Genomic DNA, 15,110 nt, shown 5'->3' on the forward strand with positions numbered 1-15,110 from the left:
CGAGTTCAAACCTCTGTTCTCATGCCTTGCGATCTCTCGCTTGACGATGACCGTTGGCCTCGCGTTGCGAAACGCGGAGGCAGGACGACGGGCCCGACCGAGCATCGAGCTCCAGAGTCGCCTCTCGGACTAGGTCATCGAAGAAATCTTGCGTATCCGGCCGTGGGCGGATGAGGCCATCAGCTGTGATATGTACCATCTATCACATAACCACGGGCCACCCCCCCGCGGGCCACCCCTTAATATATTAAAAAACGCCAAAACAGGCCATTTTAAATCATACCGCTTCCCATTAGTTTTAAAGCTATTTAGGAAATACTATAAATATAATTCGTATAAAGCTTTATTATTAATCTAGCGTTTTTTCGGATTAAATCGGATACGTATTACCGGGGTTATTATTAGCTAAAAACGGCGGTAAATAAAATTATATAGCTATAAACTACTACCTAATTAACACGAGTAAATATTAATTAAATCTCGACTAAATAAGCTTCTTTTATTATAAAATTCGTTAACGAGGATCTTATGGCGTTTGCTATCCGATTTATTACTTAGGAAGGCGTTTCGATACGCCGTTTAGCTATTATATACGGCGTTTCGCGAACTACGCTAGCGGTTCGGCTTTAGGGTAAGCTAGCGTTATTAAAGCTTTAATTTCCATAGCGCTTAACGAATAAGTAAAAGGAATAACTCGCTTCGTAGGTTTTACGTTAGGAAACGTTAGGGCTAGCTTCTAATTACCGTATTATTCGCGGAATTACTTAGGATATTTTAAACGTAAGCGGCGATCTACGGCCTCTTAGTAAGAACTAACTTCATAACTTCCTAAAGCGTAATCTTTTAATTACGCTAAAATCCGGGCGTAAAACTAAAGCTTCGCGTTTTAATTACTTTAATTAAAAGGCTATAAATTAATATTTCGATATCCGGGAAACTAAATACGGTTAAATAAAGCCTTATCTTACCTTTAACGTCGATAAAAGAGATATTATACTTAGCTAAAGTAAGAAGCCTTATTTAGTCTTATCCTTTCGTTTTTATATTAATTAAGGCATTAAAGCTCGATAACCTAATTCTCGGGAGCTTAAATACTAGAAAAGCGATCGTTAAGAGCTCTTAGCTTAGGACTTAGGCCTCGTTTATCGAGTATATTAACGCCATAAGCCATACTCTTTAACCGGGTATTATTTTTAAAGGAAAGGAGCTTTAAACGACCTAATTTATAGATTAATTTAAAAAGATCGTCGATTAATACTTTATTACCTTAAATAACGGCTAGTTAGATAGCTATATCGCGTTAGAGTAATTAAAGGAGGTATTTATTAAGGAAACGGATAGCCTTCTTTCCTACGAATCTAACGCCCGCCTATTAATCCTAAACGGTTATAAAAGCTATATAATTATTAATTTATTTATCTCTTAATTAACTAACGTTAATTTCGTATTTTTACGATTTTTTTCTGATTTTTTATAAGCGAGTATTACTAACGTATTACGATCTTAAGATAAGTTTATAGCTACTTATTTTCGGTATAATATTTACCTATATTTCCTACTAGCGTATACCTCTTACGGCTTATAACTATTCGATAATAATTTATTTAATGCTCTTAAAATAGCTTATAGAAAGTACTTAAGTTAGTTATACTCCTTAACGGATACCGCGCCGATTAATAAGCTAAACTTCTTACGTTACTTATACGCGGCGAGAATCGACGCCTTTACCGAGAAAAACGTCTATACCGGTTTTAAGGTAACTAGGAACTAATTAATAAGCCGTAATAAGGCATTAATATACCCTAAGCTTTAATAAGAAAAAGATATAATTAAAACGAACTAACGAAAGAACCTTAAAAAGAAAAGCTTAAAGGTTTAGGTCTCGACGTTAAACGCGATTAATAAGGCTAGGAAATTCGCCGTTAATCGATCTCTATATATTCGCGTAACGCTTAGGAACGTTACTAACGATTATTACGACCTTTATACGAAGCTAGCTTTTAGAGATTATTAAATCTCTTCGTTAATAGCTTAATTAGAATTAAAAAGCCAGCCGAGAAGGAGGGCTATTTCTAACCTAAATAAGCGCTTCTAATCCCTTTACGAGATACTAGCGAACGATTAAGATAGCTAATAGCTACTTAATATTACGTTAGAAGCCGTAATCGAGTAATAATAATAGGAGGAGGTAGTAGTAACGGTAGCCTAGGAAGAGGCTATAAGCCTACTAAGCGAGAATAAGTAGGATATTTAATTACTATAACGCGTCCGATTACCGCGCGTAATTAGGGCTCCGGCGCGCTTTAGGGATTAATTACGTAACGGATATTAATCTAGTTTAGTTTTTATAATTTTTCGAATTTATTTAAGTAAGTTATTTAATTTATAAAAGGGCTTGTTTTAGCGTTTTTTAATATATTAAGGGGTAGCCCGCAGGGGGGTAGCCCGTGGTCATGTAATAGATGGTACCCATCAAGAGTGCTACGTATAATACTTTTATTAGTCAGACGCTGTGGAGCTGCCGTGCGTGGCAGCTAGCTAAGCATAGCTCATGTGCCAAGATGTGTATGTCGTGCAGTCTCTTTGTTTCGAGGCCGAGGTTCGTGTCTCCCCTTTTCCAGGCCTATAATACCTAGGTATAGCTCCTCTGTAAGATTGACGAGCATCGGAACCTCGACGCTCTCCTACCTCGATTGATTATAATTACCAACGTCCTGGGGAGAGACTCACCTGTTAGACCAGATACCTACTTGAAGCCGATCCCCGTAAGTGTCCCCTCCACCATGTCATCGCCGAAGCCCCTCATCATCCTCATCCACGGCGCCTTCTTCTCGCCGGTGCACTACCGCTCCTTGATCGAGCCCCTCCGTGCCCAGGGTTATCCCGTCGTGGCTCCGCCGCTGCCTTCAACCGGTCTCGACGACTCCGTCGCGGGCAAGACGTATGTCGATGACGTGAAGCGCCTCCTCGAGGCCGCCTCCCCTTTCCTCGACGAGGGCAGGGAGGCCGTGGTCGTCGGCCACAGCCAAGGCGGCATCGCGGCCAGCGCGCTCACCGAGGGCCAGACCGTCCAAGACCGCAAGGCCAGGGGCCTCCAGGGCGGCATTAGAGCCGTCGTATACCTAACCGCCTTGGCCATACCGAAGAAGGGCGACAGCTTGCACGGCCTCCTGGGCGGTACGCCGCCGCCGATCTACAAAGCCGAGGTGCGTCAGTTGCCATCGCTATTATAGACGCGCGAATCCCCCCCTTCCCTCCCTGGCCCGAATTGGTTGAACCTTGTATGAAGAACTGACACGAAGCGCGCGTGCGCCCGCCCGCGAAAATGGAAAATAACAGGGTCCCTTCTACGTCCTGACCGATCAGGTCTTCTCACCTTCGACCGGCGACCACGGCGTGCCGCAGGACGCGCAGGCCGCCCTCTTGCGGACGCTCGTGCACCAGAGCAAGGCAAGCATCGAGGCGCCGGTGCAGTTCGCGGCGCCCGACGTCACCGTGCCCAAGACCTACATCGTGTGTACGCAGGACCCTTCACTGCCGGCCGCCCTGCAGGAGTCCATGGCCGAGGCCGCCGGGTGCCAGGTCGTGCGCGTCGAGAGCGGCCACTTCCCGTTCCTTGAGAGCGACGCCACGGCGCGGGAGGTCGTCGATGCGATCGTCAACGTCGCTGGAAAGTGACATTGAACCTGGCTATTGCGATGGTGGCAGGACAAGGCGGGCGAGGAGGAAAAAGAACCAAATATCGGATGAAAAAAAAAAGGAACTTGCTTCATAGTTGGCTAACTTAGTGCAGCTACAAGGTTACCTAGACAAGACAGACAGGAGAAGGCTAAAATCAAGCGCGGCGTCCTCTAACGCAACCCGTAACACAGAATCAGCCTGTATAGTACAACGTCCTTGGGCGATCTCGGACCAGCGCCGAGAACTTAAAGAGCCGCCCTGCCCAGTGGGCGAATATGGTACATGCCGTGCGGCGACATCCCTCGGTTGATAAGCCACCAGAGACTGGAAATGGGCACTACTGTGCAAAAGACATACATAGGTGTATTTGCCGCCGAGGTGCCGGACCTCAGATGGTGGCGAGGACTAGCCAGAGCGACCAAACGTAAAATACCACGTTCGTCAAACCCTCTCTGGATAATTATTTACTATCTTGGCGCACAGCGAAGGGCCACGTATGATGGGTGAAAGAGAGGATGACCATGCCCTATTTCGGATTAATTTATAAAGCACCAAGCCTTGCCGCGACCTCCGGTTTACTGTACAGCCTCCCTGGAACTCCTCAAACGCCCGTTGCTGCCAACATGCGGTACTGGTACTGGTACTAACTTTATCTACTCGTCGTCTGCGAGCTCCTCCACCTTTGGAGCCACATACGCTCTCTGCTGTGGGGCAGTTTGGATCTGAGTTGTCGTCGCAGTCGTCGTGGCAGTTGCAGGAGGTGGATGACCTGTATGGCTAGCAAGCTGAGCAGCAGACTCCGCGTTGACCGCCCTAGAAGCCTTCTTCTTCTTCGGCTTTCCCGTCTGGCGGCCGGTTAGCATAAGCGCATCTGGTGTGGATCATGGTGACAAACCTCGTGCCACGCCCAAAGTGGGCGGAAACTGTCCAGGAAGGAGACGTCCTCCCATAGGTTCGGGTAGAGCCACAGACCCGGCGGTACGACAAAGTACGTGACACAGAACAGGAAAAGGCGAAATAGTGCCATGAGGAAGAAGAGGCCGAGAAGGATCAGGAAGCCCCAACTAAGGTAGTAGACGCCCTGTCGCAGAACAAGTGGCCAGAGTGGGTAGAGCACGACGGTAAAGATCAGCACCATTGCGAGAGCAGCATAGACCTTGCGCATAATCTGGCTGCCCTCGTACAGCCAGACATAGTACATGTCGTCAGCAGCATCCTGTTGCTGCTCGATCCTTACGGTCCAGAGTCCCTTGACCCGCTTCGCCTTCTTAGGGCCGTGGTCGTGGCCTTGGTGAGGATCGACCTTGTTAACTCGCAGGGCAAGCATAGACATGGGCAACAGCTTGAAGGTGTTCTCGAGCGAGGCGCGGTCGTGGATCTCGGGAAGCGCAGGGTTCTTCGAGCGGGCTTTAGCGTAGGCGGGCGACTCCAGCGCTCGCAGTGCCCGCTTGACTAGAACACGTATGCGTGTGAGTTGGGCAATGTCGCTGAAGTAGGAATTGGGTCGGCTATCCCGGATGACAACGTACCTCTGAACATGTCCTTGCGCTCTCCATTGAGGATACAAGTGCGCGGCTTCAGCTGCTGGCCTCGCAGGAAATTGGCTAGAGCAATCGCGACGGGATTGGGGGGACCAGGTCGGATAGGTTGGGGTTGTCCTTGAGCACCTGGCTGGGGGCCGGGACGCGGTCCCTGTGGTCCTCCCTGGGGGCCTTGGCCATGTTGCTGCTGCTGTCTCTGAAAATGTTGTATCTGTGCCAGACGTTGCGCCTTGACGTGCTCGATGAATTGCGGAACCGTCATGCCGTGCTTCTGGGCCTCGGCAGCTATCTGCTGCTGCATGGAGGCAATCTGCTCAGGCGACGGCATCTGTCCGGGCGCCATGGGTATGGGCATGCCCATGGGAGGCGGGTTGGGACTTTGCATAGTGATTGCTCGCTATTGACCACGACGGTTAGATGAATCGTATAGGTGCAGCCAGTGCGGTGCAGATGAAAAAGAAAGTAAGGAAGCGAGGGAATGAAAGAAACCGGGAGTTGAGAGATGTTAGATGAACGGTGGCAGGATGAGGGATGGCCGTTCGAGAGTCTGGTTTTTTTTTTCCCCCTTCCCTTTTCTTTCAGAGGTTTGGATTTGAGGTTCGGAAGTTGCTTGTTGGCCTGTTTGTTTGGCCTGACACAGTGAACCGAACAGCCTGTCATTCTCAGCCTCTAGGGAATTGGGAAGCCCCACTAGCGCCACTTCCACTGATTATTCCACAGATCTGCCGATATCGATAGGGATATGCACTCTTATGTCAGAAGCTGACCCCACCCTCACGCTGCCACACGTATCTCCGTACCTACAAGGTCGCTTATGGTATAAGTGGCGCTTGCTGGGACCGTTTAAGTTCAGGGTACATACATGTACATTATGTACATAATAGGGACCTCGTCTAGTAGAGGGTTCATTGATCTCAGCCCTACCAAAGGTACTTCGATGTACTAAGAATAGAGGTAGGAGGCATTCTATCTATTCTGCGTACTTGATCTGCCTTCCTCCCGTGGGCTTACTTATAAATTCTACTGCCATCCGCCTTATTTTGATAGCTGGCCGTCTTTTTATGGATTGTGGCCGGTTATATCCATACAGTTAGGTACTGACTCTGAAGGGCATCCATGCCAAACCCCAGGCACCATAACCTTCTCAAAGGCACCTAAGGTTGGGTTGGGTCGCTGTACATGGTAGGTTATATACCTAGGTACCTTAGGTGCCTCTTATATCTATGTGTACCTAGGTACCTAGGTAGGTAAGAGGTAGGCACCTTATTTGATGTTTTAAAATATCGATGATACCAGGCACCTTTCTGGATAAGAGTAGAAATATCTCAGGTACTTAGGTAGGTAACTCTAAAGTACCGAATCCAGTCTTCTTAAGTTGGAGAATGGGACGGTGCCCTATGAGTACTTCCCTCCTATAATTGATGCATTCATGACCCCATTAGGCAGGGAGATAGGCGTACTTACCTACCTAGGTAGGTACCTAAGGTAGGTATATACCTAAGTACTCAGTAAGTACCTCCTAGCCTATTAATAAACATTCATGCAATTGATGTTATATCATCGTACAGGCCCTTCCGATTCAAGGTACTTGGGGGCTTTGCTCACCCGCCTCGAGGCACCCTTTTTGCTCATTCTCCGCCGTTCTCTTTCCCTCATTTTTCTTCTTCCACATGCATGTAGATAACTTGCGATCTCCCTAATTTCCCTATACTTAACATTAACACCTCATGCTTGGCGTCAATCGGCGATGCGATGGATTAAGCCTCTACGGTCCCTACGTGTTCAATCAAGAAGCACCTGGTTCCCTTCTAAAACAGCGGTTATGCTCATAGTACTGCTATCGGCTTTGGAAGCGCGCGCAAGCAAGATGTGTGCCGGCTTCAGAGGTAGGTATTAATAGAAGCCGGGGGCCAAACACGGATCAACGAAACAACAAATAAACGAAACACCCCGCCCGACCGTCTGTCTAGAGGGTGGTATGAGGAAGAAGGAGGGGAAGGGGGCAAAGGAGGGGGGACGGAAAGGGATTGTGTGCCGCGCACGCATACGGAAATCTACACCACACCACCGTAACGCACACTCGTCTTGCTCGCTACACAAGATAGAAACAGCCGCTTCCACTCCATGTGCGGATACCCGGCCAACTCTAACCGGCCTCGGCTCATCTTCACCACTGAAGCTCTCGCAACGCTGGGCCGACTCGCGGTTCTCCCGACATGACACCAAGTGGAGGCTTCCCGGCTTGCGCAGCAGAACCGCAGCCCGTTTCCAGTCAGGCGAACTGACGGCTCCGCCTTGGGCGAAAGGACGTTCGACATCCATTGAAACTCCCCTTGTCGGGGATAACGACAGACACTGCTCCTGCGCGGTCCCCAAACGGAAGGCCCTGGCTGCCACACACAACGGCCAATCTATGCCACCCACGAGACACCCCTCCCTCGGGACTTCGTGGCAATGCTATTCCAAAACGCCGCGAGGGTGGGCTACCGAAGCCCTTCTAGACGGATCGCAAAGCAGGGAATTCTAAGACAAAAGACTGGCTGTGCAGAGCCGTCCATATTACAAGTGGTGGGGTCCTGCAATCTGGTGTGGTGCCGCCAACCACCCGAATCCTCTCCAACACCCCGGCTCGTAAGCGCCCACTGGATCACGGCTTCTTAGTCTGCAGCCTATCAACGTTGCCGGCCTCTGCATCTCAACCGTCGACGCTCCCCATATCGTTGCGAGCTTATGAGGCCCGAAAGTCAGCGCCCGCTCAGCTGCTTGAGCCTAAAGGAGATAGGCGTAGAAGGCAGGTAATTTCCTACCGGCTCCTCCATAAAGGTGTTTATGGATCTCTTGCCCGATCTCGTGGCCGGCTTCCTTCCTCAATTTTCTTCGTCTATCTCCTACCAACCGCTGGCCGTTTCCCTTCTCATCCGGCGCGCGACATGAAGTCACCATGAAAGGCTTAGGTGGGATACTTGCTGAGGCTTACGCATCGTGGTCGCAATCCATCTACCAGTGCTGCCTACCTTGGACATCTGACTCGGCCGACGAGAAGCCTCGTCGTCACCCCGCTGAGCGTGGGAGAATACGTCATATCGTCAACGACACCGACGACAATTTCTATCTTCCGACGAGACCGGTTGCGCGCGACCCGCTCAATATCGTATACCAAGCGCCGCCGCCGGTTCCGCCTCCTTCCGTAACGCCGTTCCGGCCGAGTACGGGGGCATCTAAGTCGGAGCGGGCTTCGAGGAGGAGAAGAGGTTCGGGGCGGAGCAGCTTCTCGACGAAAAGGCTACTGCGACCGTCGAGCGCCGCGTCGTCGTCGCGCAAGCTCCAGATATCTGCCCCTACCAACTTTCGCCACCTTAATTCGGAGACGTTCCGCGTCCCGCAGCATGCCTTAACCCAAGCGAGGCCGCGGCCGGCTTTCCGCCCGCTCGAACTCAGCATATACATGTCTCAACATCAGCTTTCGCCTATCCTGCCTCGCCTTGACTATCCCACTCCCCCCGTCACCCCGCCTCCCCCCGCCTTGACCCCCTCGAGCCGTGAAGGTAGCCCTCATGTCTCTCATTCACGCAGCTACTCGTCGATGTCGTTCCACATCCCCCGGAGACCAGTCAATGGAGGATCCGTTTTCGATTCTCCTCGGTCGGACGCCAGCACGCCCCAGCCGCCACGGCCGGCCAGAGCCCGAGCCTCCACGTTGCCATCGACGCCGAACCCTATGATGGAGGATCTCGTCGAACGAGTTGCCACTGCCATGCTAGAGCGCGACAGACTGCAGGAACAGATCGACGACGTCATTGAGAGGCAGAGCATATATATTAGCAGCCGGCCGTCGACCGCGAACGGCGAACCAGGTTAGTAGTGTGTTTTTCTCCTTAGTAGCAAATCCTTATCGCGACAGAATATGTGTTGATAGCCCGCTAGAAATGGAGCCCATGCCAGAAATTCCGGCACTGCCTCCTAATGCTCCCTCGTTCAGCGAGCGTGTCAGCTCTGATCGGCCGCGAACTGCGCCACCTCAGGCTCCTGGTCGCACACCGTATAAGGCCAACTCGTCACGCAAAGTGGAGGGCAGGGTCCCTCCTCCGCCATTGCCGCTTCGGTTACGCCCGCCGTTGCGCAAGAAGAAATCCTTCTCCCGAGTTTCTACCTGGCTATTCCCCAGTGGGGAGCCTAGACTCGACATGAACCTCGAATCCCTCACCAACGAGCCTAAGCCTGTGACGGGAGCCGAGGGCTTCTATCAAGTGACCGGTCCCGAACCAAGCCGACGATACAGCTTCGACTCCGTATCTACGGGTTCGGGCTGGACCGTCGAAGAAGAGCAGACGGTGCCGACGAGCTTGTCGCCCAGCAGCACTACAACCTCGAAGGCAAAGCTCGAACCCCGAGTCATGATCGCATCCGGGCTTCAGGTGCCCGTTATGCTCCCGAAACGGCAGAGCGTCGGCGTCGCTATATAATCCTTTCGATTCTTTACGTATTGTTTGCATTCTACGATACCATGCGGTACTGTGAAACCGCACTTTCTTTCTTCACGTCCGGGCATGACGTGACGTTTTGGTTAGCAGGGGATATAGGCAGGTATAGACTTGGTGGCGAGTGGGTTTCAAAAAGCATCGGAAGCGGGCACTCATCACGATGCCGGGGGTTAATGATAGACCAACGAGTGCGGATGTCTCTGTGACCTTCGGGAGGGTCTCAATTCGTGCTTGATACTTGGCGGATGATACCCAATGCCTAGGTGGTGGCGGAGCCTAGCGAACTTCTGGGCCTTCGGAGCTGGAGCTCAAGTGGCTCAGGTTTGGATTTACGGGCCCCATCCGGTGGCTTCCTAGTTACCTCCCTATATTAAGTAGTAGGTAAGGTCTATGGCCTTAGTTAGTTGGGCAAGCATACAGTTGCCAGATAATCAGATTAGATATAGATGGATTTAGTCTGAGGCTAAATATTGCTGCCACGAGTCGGTTCCCAATCTAGTCGGAAAGGTGGGTTAAACAAGGGTCGTCCCCTGGGTGTCCTTGTTTTTCCCTTTCAAAGATAGCTCATCTTCCCGAGCTTCCATCTGCCAAACCTCATTATGCACAATCCACGCCACAATACCCATACCCAATAGAAGTATGATAATTCGCACACGTTTCCCGACAATGAATGTCGCACGTTCGACAAGGCCCGCAGTCACGTCCGGGCCGCTGACAGCTGGCCCGTTCATTACCTTGCCCCTACTGGCTGAAATTGCTGGGTGTCAACCCTTCGGGTCTCCTCGCCGATGCCCAGGGGTGCATCCAGCTACTTCTTCACCTCACCGACTTATGTGATGTTAAATGATATCTCGCCATCATCCCCGCCTCTCTTGCCAGGGCGTATACTTCTTGTGCTTCATCCCGCCTCGAGCTGTTCTGTTTTGAGGGCATTGAAGGAAGACCAGCTCTTTTGCGCACTTTCGCGATGGTCTTCGCTGGCTTGAAACGCCAGTGGGCGGTCCTTGCAGATAAAGACCAGCACCAGTACACTCTTCTCGATGAAGAAGACGCCCAAAATGACACACGCAGGCGCACTGGCCGCTGGGCCAACTGTCACGTTACAGCTATCAGACTTGCATCCTGTGGCGTGTTTGCCATTCTGATCATATTTTTCTCAACGAGCTTTGTGTAAGCTTCTAACTACGCCGCCTGAAGGCACTTATTATGGTGTCCGCTCTGTGCACTAACTGGGGGTATTTTCTAGGCGGTCCATGTCTACCCAGACCTGCAATGGCATCGCGCATGACCGCCACTGCAAAAAGGAGGTGGCACACTCATGGGGCCAGTATTCGTCCTCATTTTCGGTGCCATCAGAGATATCTCCAGCTGCCCCCCAGGATTGCGAGATCACATTTGCGCAGCTACTCGCACGACATGGCGCTCGTGACCCCACGGCACATAAGTCTGAGACCTATGCTGGAATCATTGACCGCATCCACGACAGTGTTACAGACTATGGAAAGAATGTCCAATTCCTTAAAACGTACCAGTACAAGCTGGGCGCGGACCAGCTGACGTCCCTCGGCCAGCGGCAGATGGTTGAGTCTGGTATCAAGTTCTACAGGCGCTACCGACAGCTGGCTAACACCAATACACCTTTTATACGTGCCTCCGGCCAGGACCGAGTCGTCGAGTCTGCAGAGAAATGGGCCAAAGGGTTTCACCAAGCGCGCGTAGCAGATCGGAATGCAGACCCCCTCGACGAATACCCGTATAATATCCTCGTGATCCCAGAGGAAGACGGATTCAACAACACTCTCAGCCCCGATATCTGCCTGGCCTTTGAGGAATCCCGCCATGACAATAGAGACGAGCAACTTACCTGGGCAGGGAAATTCTTGCCACCCCTGACTGAACGATTGAACAGAGATCTCCCAGGCGCGAACTTGACCGACCAAGAGACTGTCTTCATGATGGACCTGTGTCCTTTTAACACTGTTGCCGATCCTCGGGGAGAGCTCTCGAAGTTCTGCTACGTCTTCACGGTGCAGGAGTGGCACGACTACGACTACTACCAGTCCCTGGGAAAATGGTACGGGTTTGGGAATGGGAATCCCCTAGGGTCAACTCAGGGGGTGGGCTTCATCAACGAACTCCTTGCCAGACTTACAGGTCAGCCTGTTGTTGACCACACCTCGACCAACTCAACATTAGATGATTCCCATACTACATTCCCGCTTGACAAGGCTCTTTATGCGGACTTTAGCCACGATAACGACATGATGGGCATGTTCGCGGCACTCGGTCTCTACAACCAGACAGACCCACTGCCAGAAGACCGACGGGTCAGCGCCCGGGAGGCTAAGGGATTCTCGGCCAGCTGGGTTGTCCCGTTCGCAGCGAGGCTGTATGTGGAGAAGATGGCCTGCGGAGGGAGCAGGGAGGAATTCGTGCGCATTCTAGTTAACGATAGGGTTATACCTCTGCAGAATTGCGGTGCCGACGCGTTGGGCCGGTGCAGGTTGGACAGGTTCGTGGCGAGCCAAAGCTTCGCAAAGGACGGCGGGCTCTGGGATCGGTGCTTTGCGTGATCCGAACAACTCGACGTCCTCTGGCAGGCACAAGTCGCGGGATAAATGGAATGTTGCATCGGAGATCTGCCGCATTGTGGCTGTTCCCTAGATTGATCATACACCGACCTGCACGGCAATGCTGACGATTCCCTCTGGAATGTGAACTGAGCGCCTGACGTACTCGTCCCTTACGCAGGTACCTCTCTCCTCTTACCTACCAGGTGGGTACCTTAAGTACCTATGATGCCTAAGGTACCTACTGAACCTAACGGATGGAGAGCGACCTATGCTAAGAATACCTAGATGTAGGCACCTAACCTACGGTACCTGTAGCTGCGTATCGGGGCGAAGTGCATGGAATCAAGGACGTAGGCACCTCTATTTGCGCTTATTCACATAACTCCATGGTATTCCCCCCCGCCTCTCCTCCGTCCTATCTCGACTTGCGGCGAGGCAGAATTCTGCACAAGTCGTAAGAGAAAGTGAGACAACAGCAAGGCTGGGGGGGCAGTTGGGGAACGTGATCATAAGCCTGATGGGCGCGATAGGCATGATAGGCCTGGGCAGACTCTCGGAGTGAGACAGGCCTAACCGTTATCGAGGCTTTGGTTTACCAATAACTACCGGCTGGCTGATAATAGCACTGACATCGATACTACCTACACGTACAGGTAAACACCTACCTCTTAGTGTGGTTCTTAGCTTGCATGTGGCTCAACTAACGTCATTTACAGGTGGGAATCTAAAAAGAGGCTAGGCTAGATTAGGTACCTAACCTCCTCAAATAGGAGGTACCTTAGAAATGTACATACGTGTACATGACATACGCGCATAGCGTGTATGGATGTAGCGACGAATGCCTGGCAGTGTTATAGGCCCGCAGTACCTAGCTAGGTTAGTGCCCGTGCACAGCGCCTTAAACCGCAAAAGGCCAGGCGCGAGAAGGAGAGCCTGGCCGCAACGGCGCAACCGGCCGCAGGCATATGCGATCAGCATGTTGGTCCTTTGACAAACTCCCCAGACGGCAAAAATGAGCAGCGTAGATGTTCTTGCGAACGTTGAGGAAAATGCTGACGCGGTCATCCGAGTATGTTCATATCATCGACGAGACTTTGACCTCGTCGTAGTCCGTTCGCGCCCACACGACATGCATCCAGTTCAGGCGTCTCTTAAGGCAGCCTTCGAGACGTTGCCAACCGCTGAGCTCGGGATCTTGGATCGTTTACCCGCAGAACTCGTGTCGATGATCCTCCGCGAGCTCGACATCGAAGATGCCGTCGACTATGGAGCCGCCTCGTCTGATTTCCATGGAAGTCTCCACGAGTGGCAGAAGCGACTGCTACTTTCGCATCTTGGCCAACCGAAGCGTCAAGTACATCACCATCAGGGCCGGGGCCCTCGACGCTGAGTCGTTGGATGACATGCCCCTTGATTTCCAGAATATTCTCCCTCCTCTTCCCTACCAAGAAGATGCTTGGAAGTCAGCGTGTGTCACTCGCAATCCCTCGTCCTGTCAACTGGAAGCGACGCTGTCGTCGGCCGATTTGCCCAGTGTGGAAACGATCTGGCATCCACGGATGATCGACCATCTTGACATCGAACGCACTGAGTATCTCGCTCTGTTGACTCAGGAATGCAAATGGAAGGCGGATTCTGCACCAGAAAGAATGATTGCCAAGATGGCGCGCTTCCACTGGGAGATCCAATACATGGAGGCCGAAACCCGCATGTACCAAGCCCTTGAGGGCCGGGGCATCGCTCCCAAATTCCTCGGGCACATCCACGAGGCAGGCAGGGTCATCGGGTTCCTTCTAGAGAAAGTCCCGGACGGGCGGAACGCCGAGCCAGCCGATCTGGAGATCTGCGAGGCGGCCTTGCGGCGCTTTCATGCGCTGGGGTTTGTGCATGGGGACTGCAACAAGTACAACTTCATAATATGCCCGGATGGGCAGGTTGTCCTCATTGATTTCGACAAGGCGAAGACTTGCGCCGACTCAGCTCTGATGGAGGCGGAGATCGCGAGCTTGGAGGGGCAATTGGCTGAGACGACAGGTCGTGGTGGTGGGCTTATGTCATCTGATGAAGGAGACAGTGACAGGGGGTCGGAGGGATAATAGACACCAGACGTGCTTCGCTCCAAGTAGTGGAAGCTGTTTCTCAGAGTGTATTCTCTCTGCTCATCACCGAATCCTAGTCCAACGCGTTTCCGCGCCTCCCAAGATCTCTCCTGACCCGCCCAACCGTCGACCCAATAGCCCGCTTCTGGCCTCTTATGGTGCGGCTCGTACCTCTATCTAAAGACGCATGCATCCTTAGATCCTCTGTAGTAACGCAAGCAATGTTTAATATTTACGGACTGTAGATCCGCTTCAAATCGCGGACTTTGGTCCAGCTTGAAGTTACCAATGCAGAGTTCCAAAACGGAGCCCCAACCCCTACGGTTTCCACTGTTGGCCCACCCATGTTGCGCCACGCCTGCCGGCCGATCCAGCCTTTGCAAGATCTGCATTAGCTCCTGGCGGACGCCGCAAGGTGTCGCGTCCCGCTGAGTGCTCAACGCGTCGCAGCAGGTAACCCGTGTGCGTCATGCATCCTCGACTGTTCAGGCTTGACGCCTCCAGGGCGGGCAAGACGGAGAGCTAGAAACACCAACCTGGAGGCGGCCGTGGAAGATGGCGGTGGTGCCCTCACACAATTACCTACATCGGCCACGTGTCTCGAGAAGCTCACCATCCCCATGCCTTCCTTTGTCCACGAGTAGTATTGGTATTTCGGAACCTTTTTTTTTTTTTTTTTAATAAGGGGTTTCGACCTTTTTTACAACCGCGACCGAGGTTACATTATAAAAAAAA

At 51.8% G+C, this 15,110-nt stretch overlaps 6 protein-coding genes across 6 annotated transcripts; 4 read left to right on the plus strand and 2 right to left on the minus strand.

The window, feature by feature from the left end:
* The first annotated feature begins 2,582 nt into the window (after positions 1 to 2,582).
* On the plus strand, positions 2,583 to 3,821 carry GGS23DRAFT_33840 (alpha/beta-hydrolase). The gene is made up of 3 exons (XM_051513011.1): positions 2,583 to 2,636; positions 2,738 to 3,206; positions 3,340 to 3,821. Exons 2-3 carry the CDS (start codon positions 2,784 to 2,786, stop codon positions 3,676 to 3,678), a joined length of 762 nt encoding a protein of 253 aa, XP_051377207.1. The 5' UTR covers positions 2,583 to 2,636; positions 2,738 to 2,783; the 3' UTR covers positions 3,679 to 3,821.
* Positions 3,822 to 4,287: 466 nt separating this feature from the next.
* Positions 4,288 to 5,913, minus strand: GGS23DRAFT_33862 (translocation protein). The gene is made up of 3 exons (XM_051513013.1): positions 5,211 to 5,913; positions 4,577 to 5,133; positions 4,288 to 4,526 (listed from the first exon to the last, which is right to left on the minus strand). Exons 1-3 carry the CDS (start codon positions 5,605 to 5,607, stop codon positions 4,335 to 4,337), a joined length of 1,146 nt encoding a protein of 381 aa, XP_051377208.1. The 5' UTR covers positions 5,608 to 5,913; the 3' UTR covers positions 4,288 to 4,334.
* Positions 5,914 to 7,956: 2,043 nt separating this feature from the next.
* Positions 7,957 to 10,222, plus strand: GGS23DRAFT_33883 (uncharacterized protein). The gene is made up of 2 exons (XM_051513015.1): positions 7,957 to 9,076; positions 9,147 to 10,222. The coding sequence occupies exons 1-2, from the start codon at positions 8,164 to 8,166 to the stop codon at positions 9,683 to 9,685; spliced, it is 1,452 nt and encodes a 483-aa protein (XP_051377209.1). The 5' UTR covers positions 7,957 to 8,163; the 3' UTR covers positions 9,686 to 10,222.
* A 601-nt stretch (positions 10,223 to 10,823) lies between these two features.
* GGS23DRAFT_33892 (acid phosphatase) lies at positions 10,824 to 12,828 on the plus strand. The gene is made up of 2 exons (XM_051513017.1): positions 10,824 to 12,454; positions 12,562 to 12,828. The coding sequence occupies exon 1, from the start codon at positions 10,957 to 10,959 to the stop codon at positions 12,274 to 12,276; it is 1,320 nt and encodes a 439-aa protein (XP_051377210.1). The 5' UTR covers positions 10,824 to 10,956; the 3' UTR covers positions 12,277 to 12,454; positions 12,562 to 12,828.
* On the plus strand, positions 12,816 to 14,751 carry GGS23DRAFT_33885 (alpha-galactosidase A). Its single transcript, XM_051513016.1, has 3 exons — positions 12,816 to 12,929; positions 12,993 to 13,152; positions 13,347 to 14,751. Exon 3 carries the CDS (start codon positions 13,530 to 13,532, stop codon positions 14,370 to 14,372), a length of 843 nt encoding a protein of 280 aa, XP_051377211.1. The 5' UTR covers positions 12,816 to 12,929; positions 12,993 to 13,152; positions 13,347 to 13,529; the 3' UTR covers positions 14,373 to 14,751.
* Positions 12,967 to 13,435, minus strand: GGS23DRAFT_33877 (uncharacterized protein). The gene has a single exon (XM_051513014.1). The coding sequence runs from the start codon at positions 13,339 to 13,341 to the stop codon at positions 13,039 to 13,041; it is 303 nt and encodes a 100-aa protein (XP_051377212.1). The 5' UTR covers positions 13,342 to 13,435; the 3' UTR covers positions 12,967 to 13,038.
* Positions 14,752 to 15,110: the final 359 nt, after the last annotated feature.

The sequence above is a fragment of the Durotheca rogersii genome (assembly GCF_024521655.1).
Source record: "Durotheca rogersii strain YMJ 92031201 chromosome Unknown GGS23scaffold_1, whole genome shotgun sequence".
In the NCBI taxonomy this organism is placed as follows: domain Eukaryota; kingdom Fungi; phylum Ascomycota; class Sordariomycetes; order Xylariales; family Xylariaceae; genus Durotheca; species Durotheca rogersii.

Coding starts and splice junctions, on each gene's coding strand:
- GGS23DRAFT_33840 (XM_051513011.1), top strand. CDS start 2,784: ATGTCATCGCCGAAGCCCCTCATCATCCTCATCCACGGCGCCTTCTTC. Junction 3,207..3,339: donor CGCCGATCTACAAAGCCGAG/GTGCGTCAGTTG, acceptor GGAAAATAACAG/GGTCCCTTCTACGTCCTGAC.
- GGS23DRAFT_33862 (XM_051513013.1), bottom strand. CDS start 5,607: ATGCAAAGTCCCAACCCGCCTCCCATGGGCATGCCCATACCCATGGCG. Junction 5,134..5,210: donor GCGCAAGGACATGTTCAGAG/GTACGTTGTCAT, acceptor TACGTGTTCTAG/TCAAGCGGGCACTGCGAGCG. Junction 4,527..4,576: donor CACTTTGGGCGTGGCACGAG/GTTTGTCACCAT, acceptor ACCGGCCGCCAG/ACGGGAAAGCCGAAGAAGAA.
- GGS23DRAFT_33883 (XM_051513015.1), top strand. CDS start 8,164: ATGAAAGGCTTAGGTGGGATACTTGCTGAGGCTTACGCATCGTGGTCG. Junction 9,077..9,146: donor GACCGCGAACGGCGAACCAG/GTTAGTAGTGTG, acceptor ATAGCCCGCTAG/AAATGGAGCCCATGCCAGAA.
- GGS23DRAFT_33892 (XM_051513017.1), top strand. CDS start 10,957: ATGTCTACCCAGACCTGCAATGGCATCGCGCATGACCGCCACTGCAAA.
- GGS23DRAFT_33877 (XM_051513014.1), bottom strand. CDS start 13,341: ATGACCGCGTCAGCATTTTCCTCAACGTTCGCAAGAACATCTACGCTG.
- GGS23DRAFT_33885 (XM_051513016.1), top strand. CDS start 13,530: ATGCCGTCGACTATGGAGCCGCCTCGTCTGATTTCCATGGAAGTCTCC.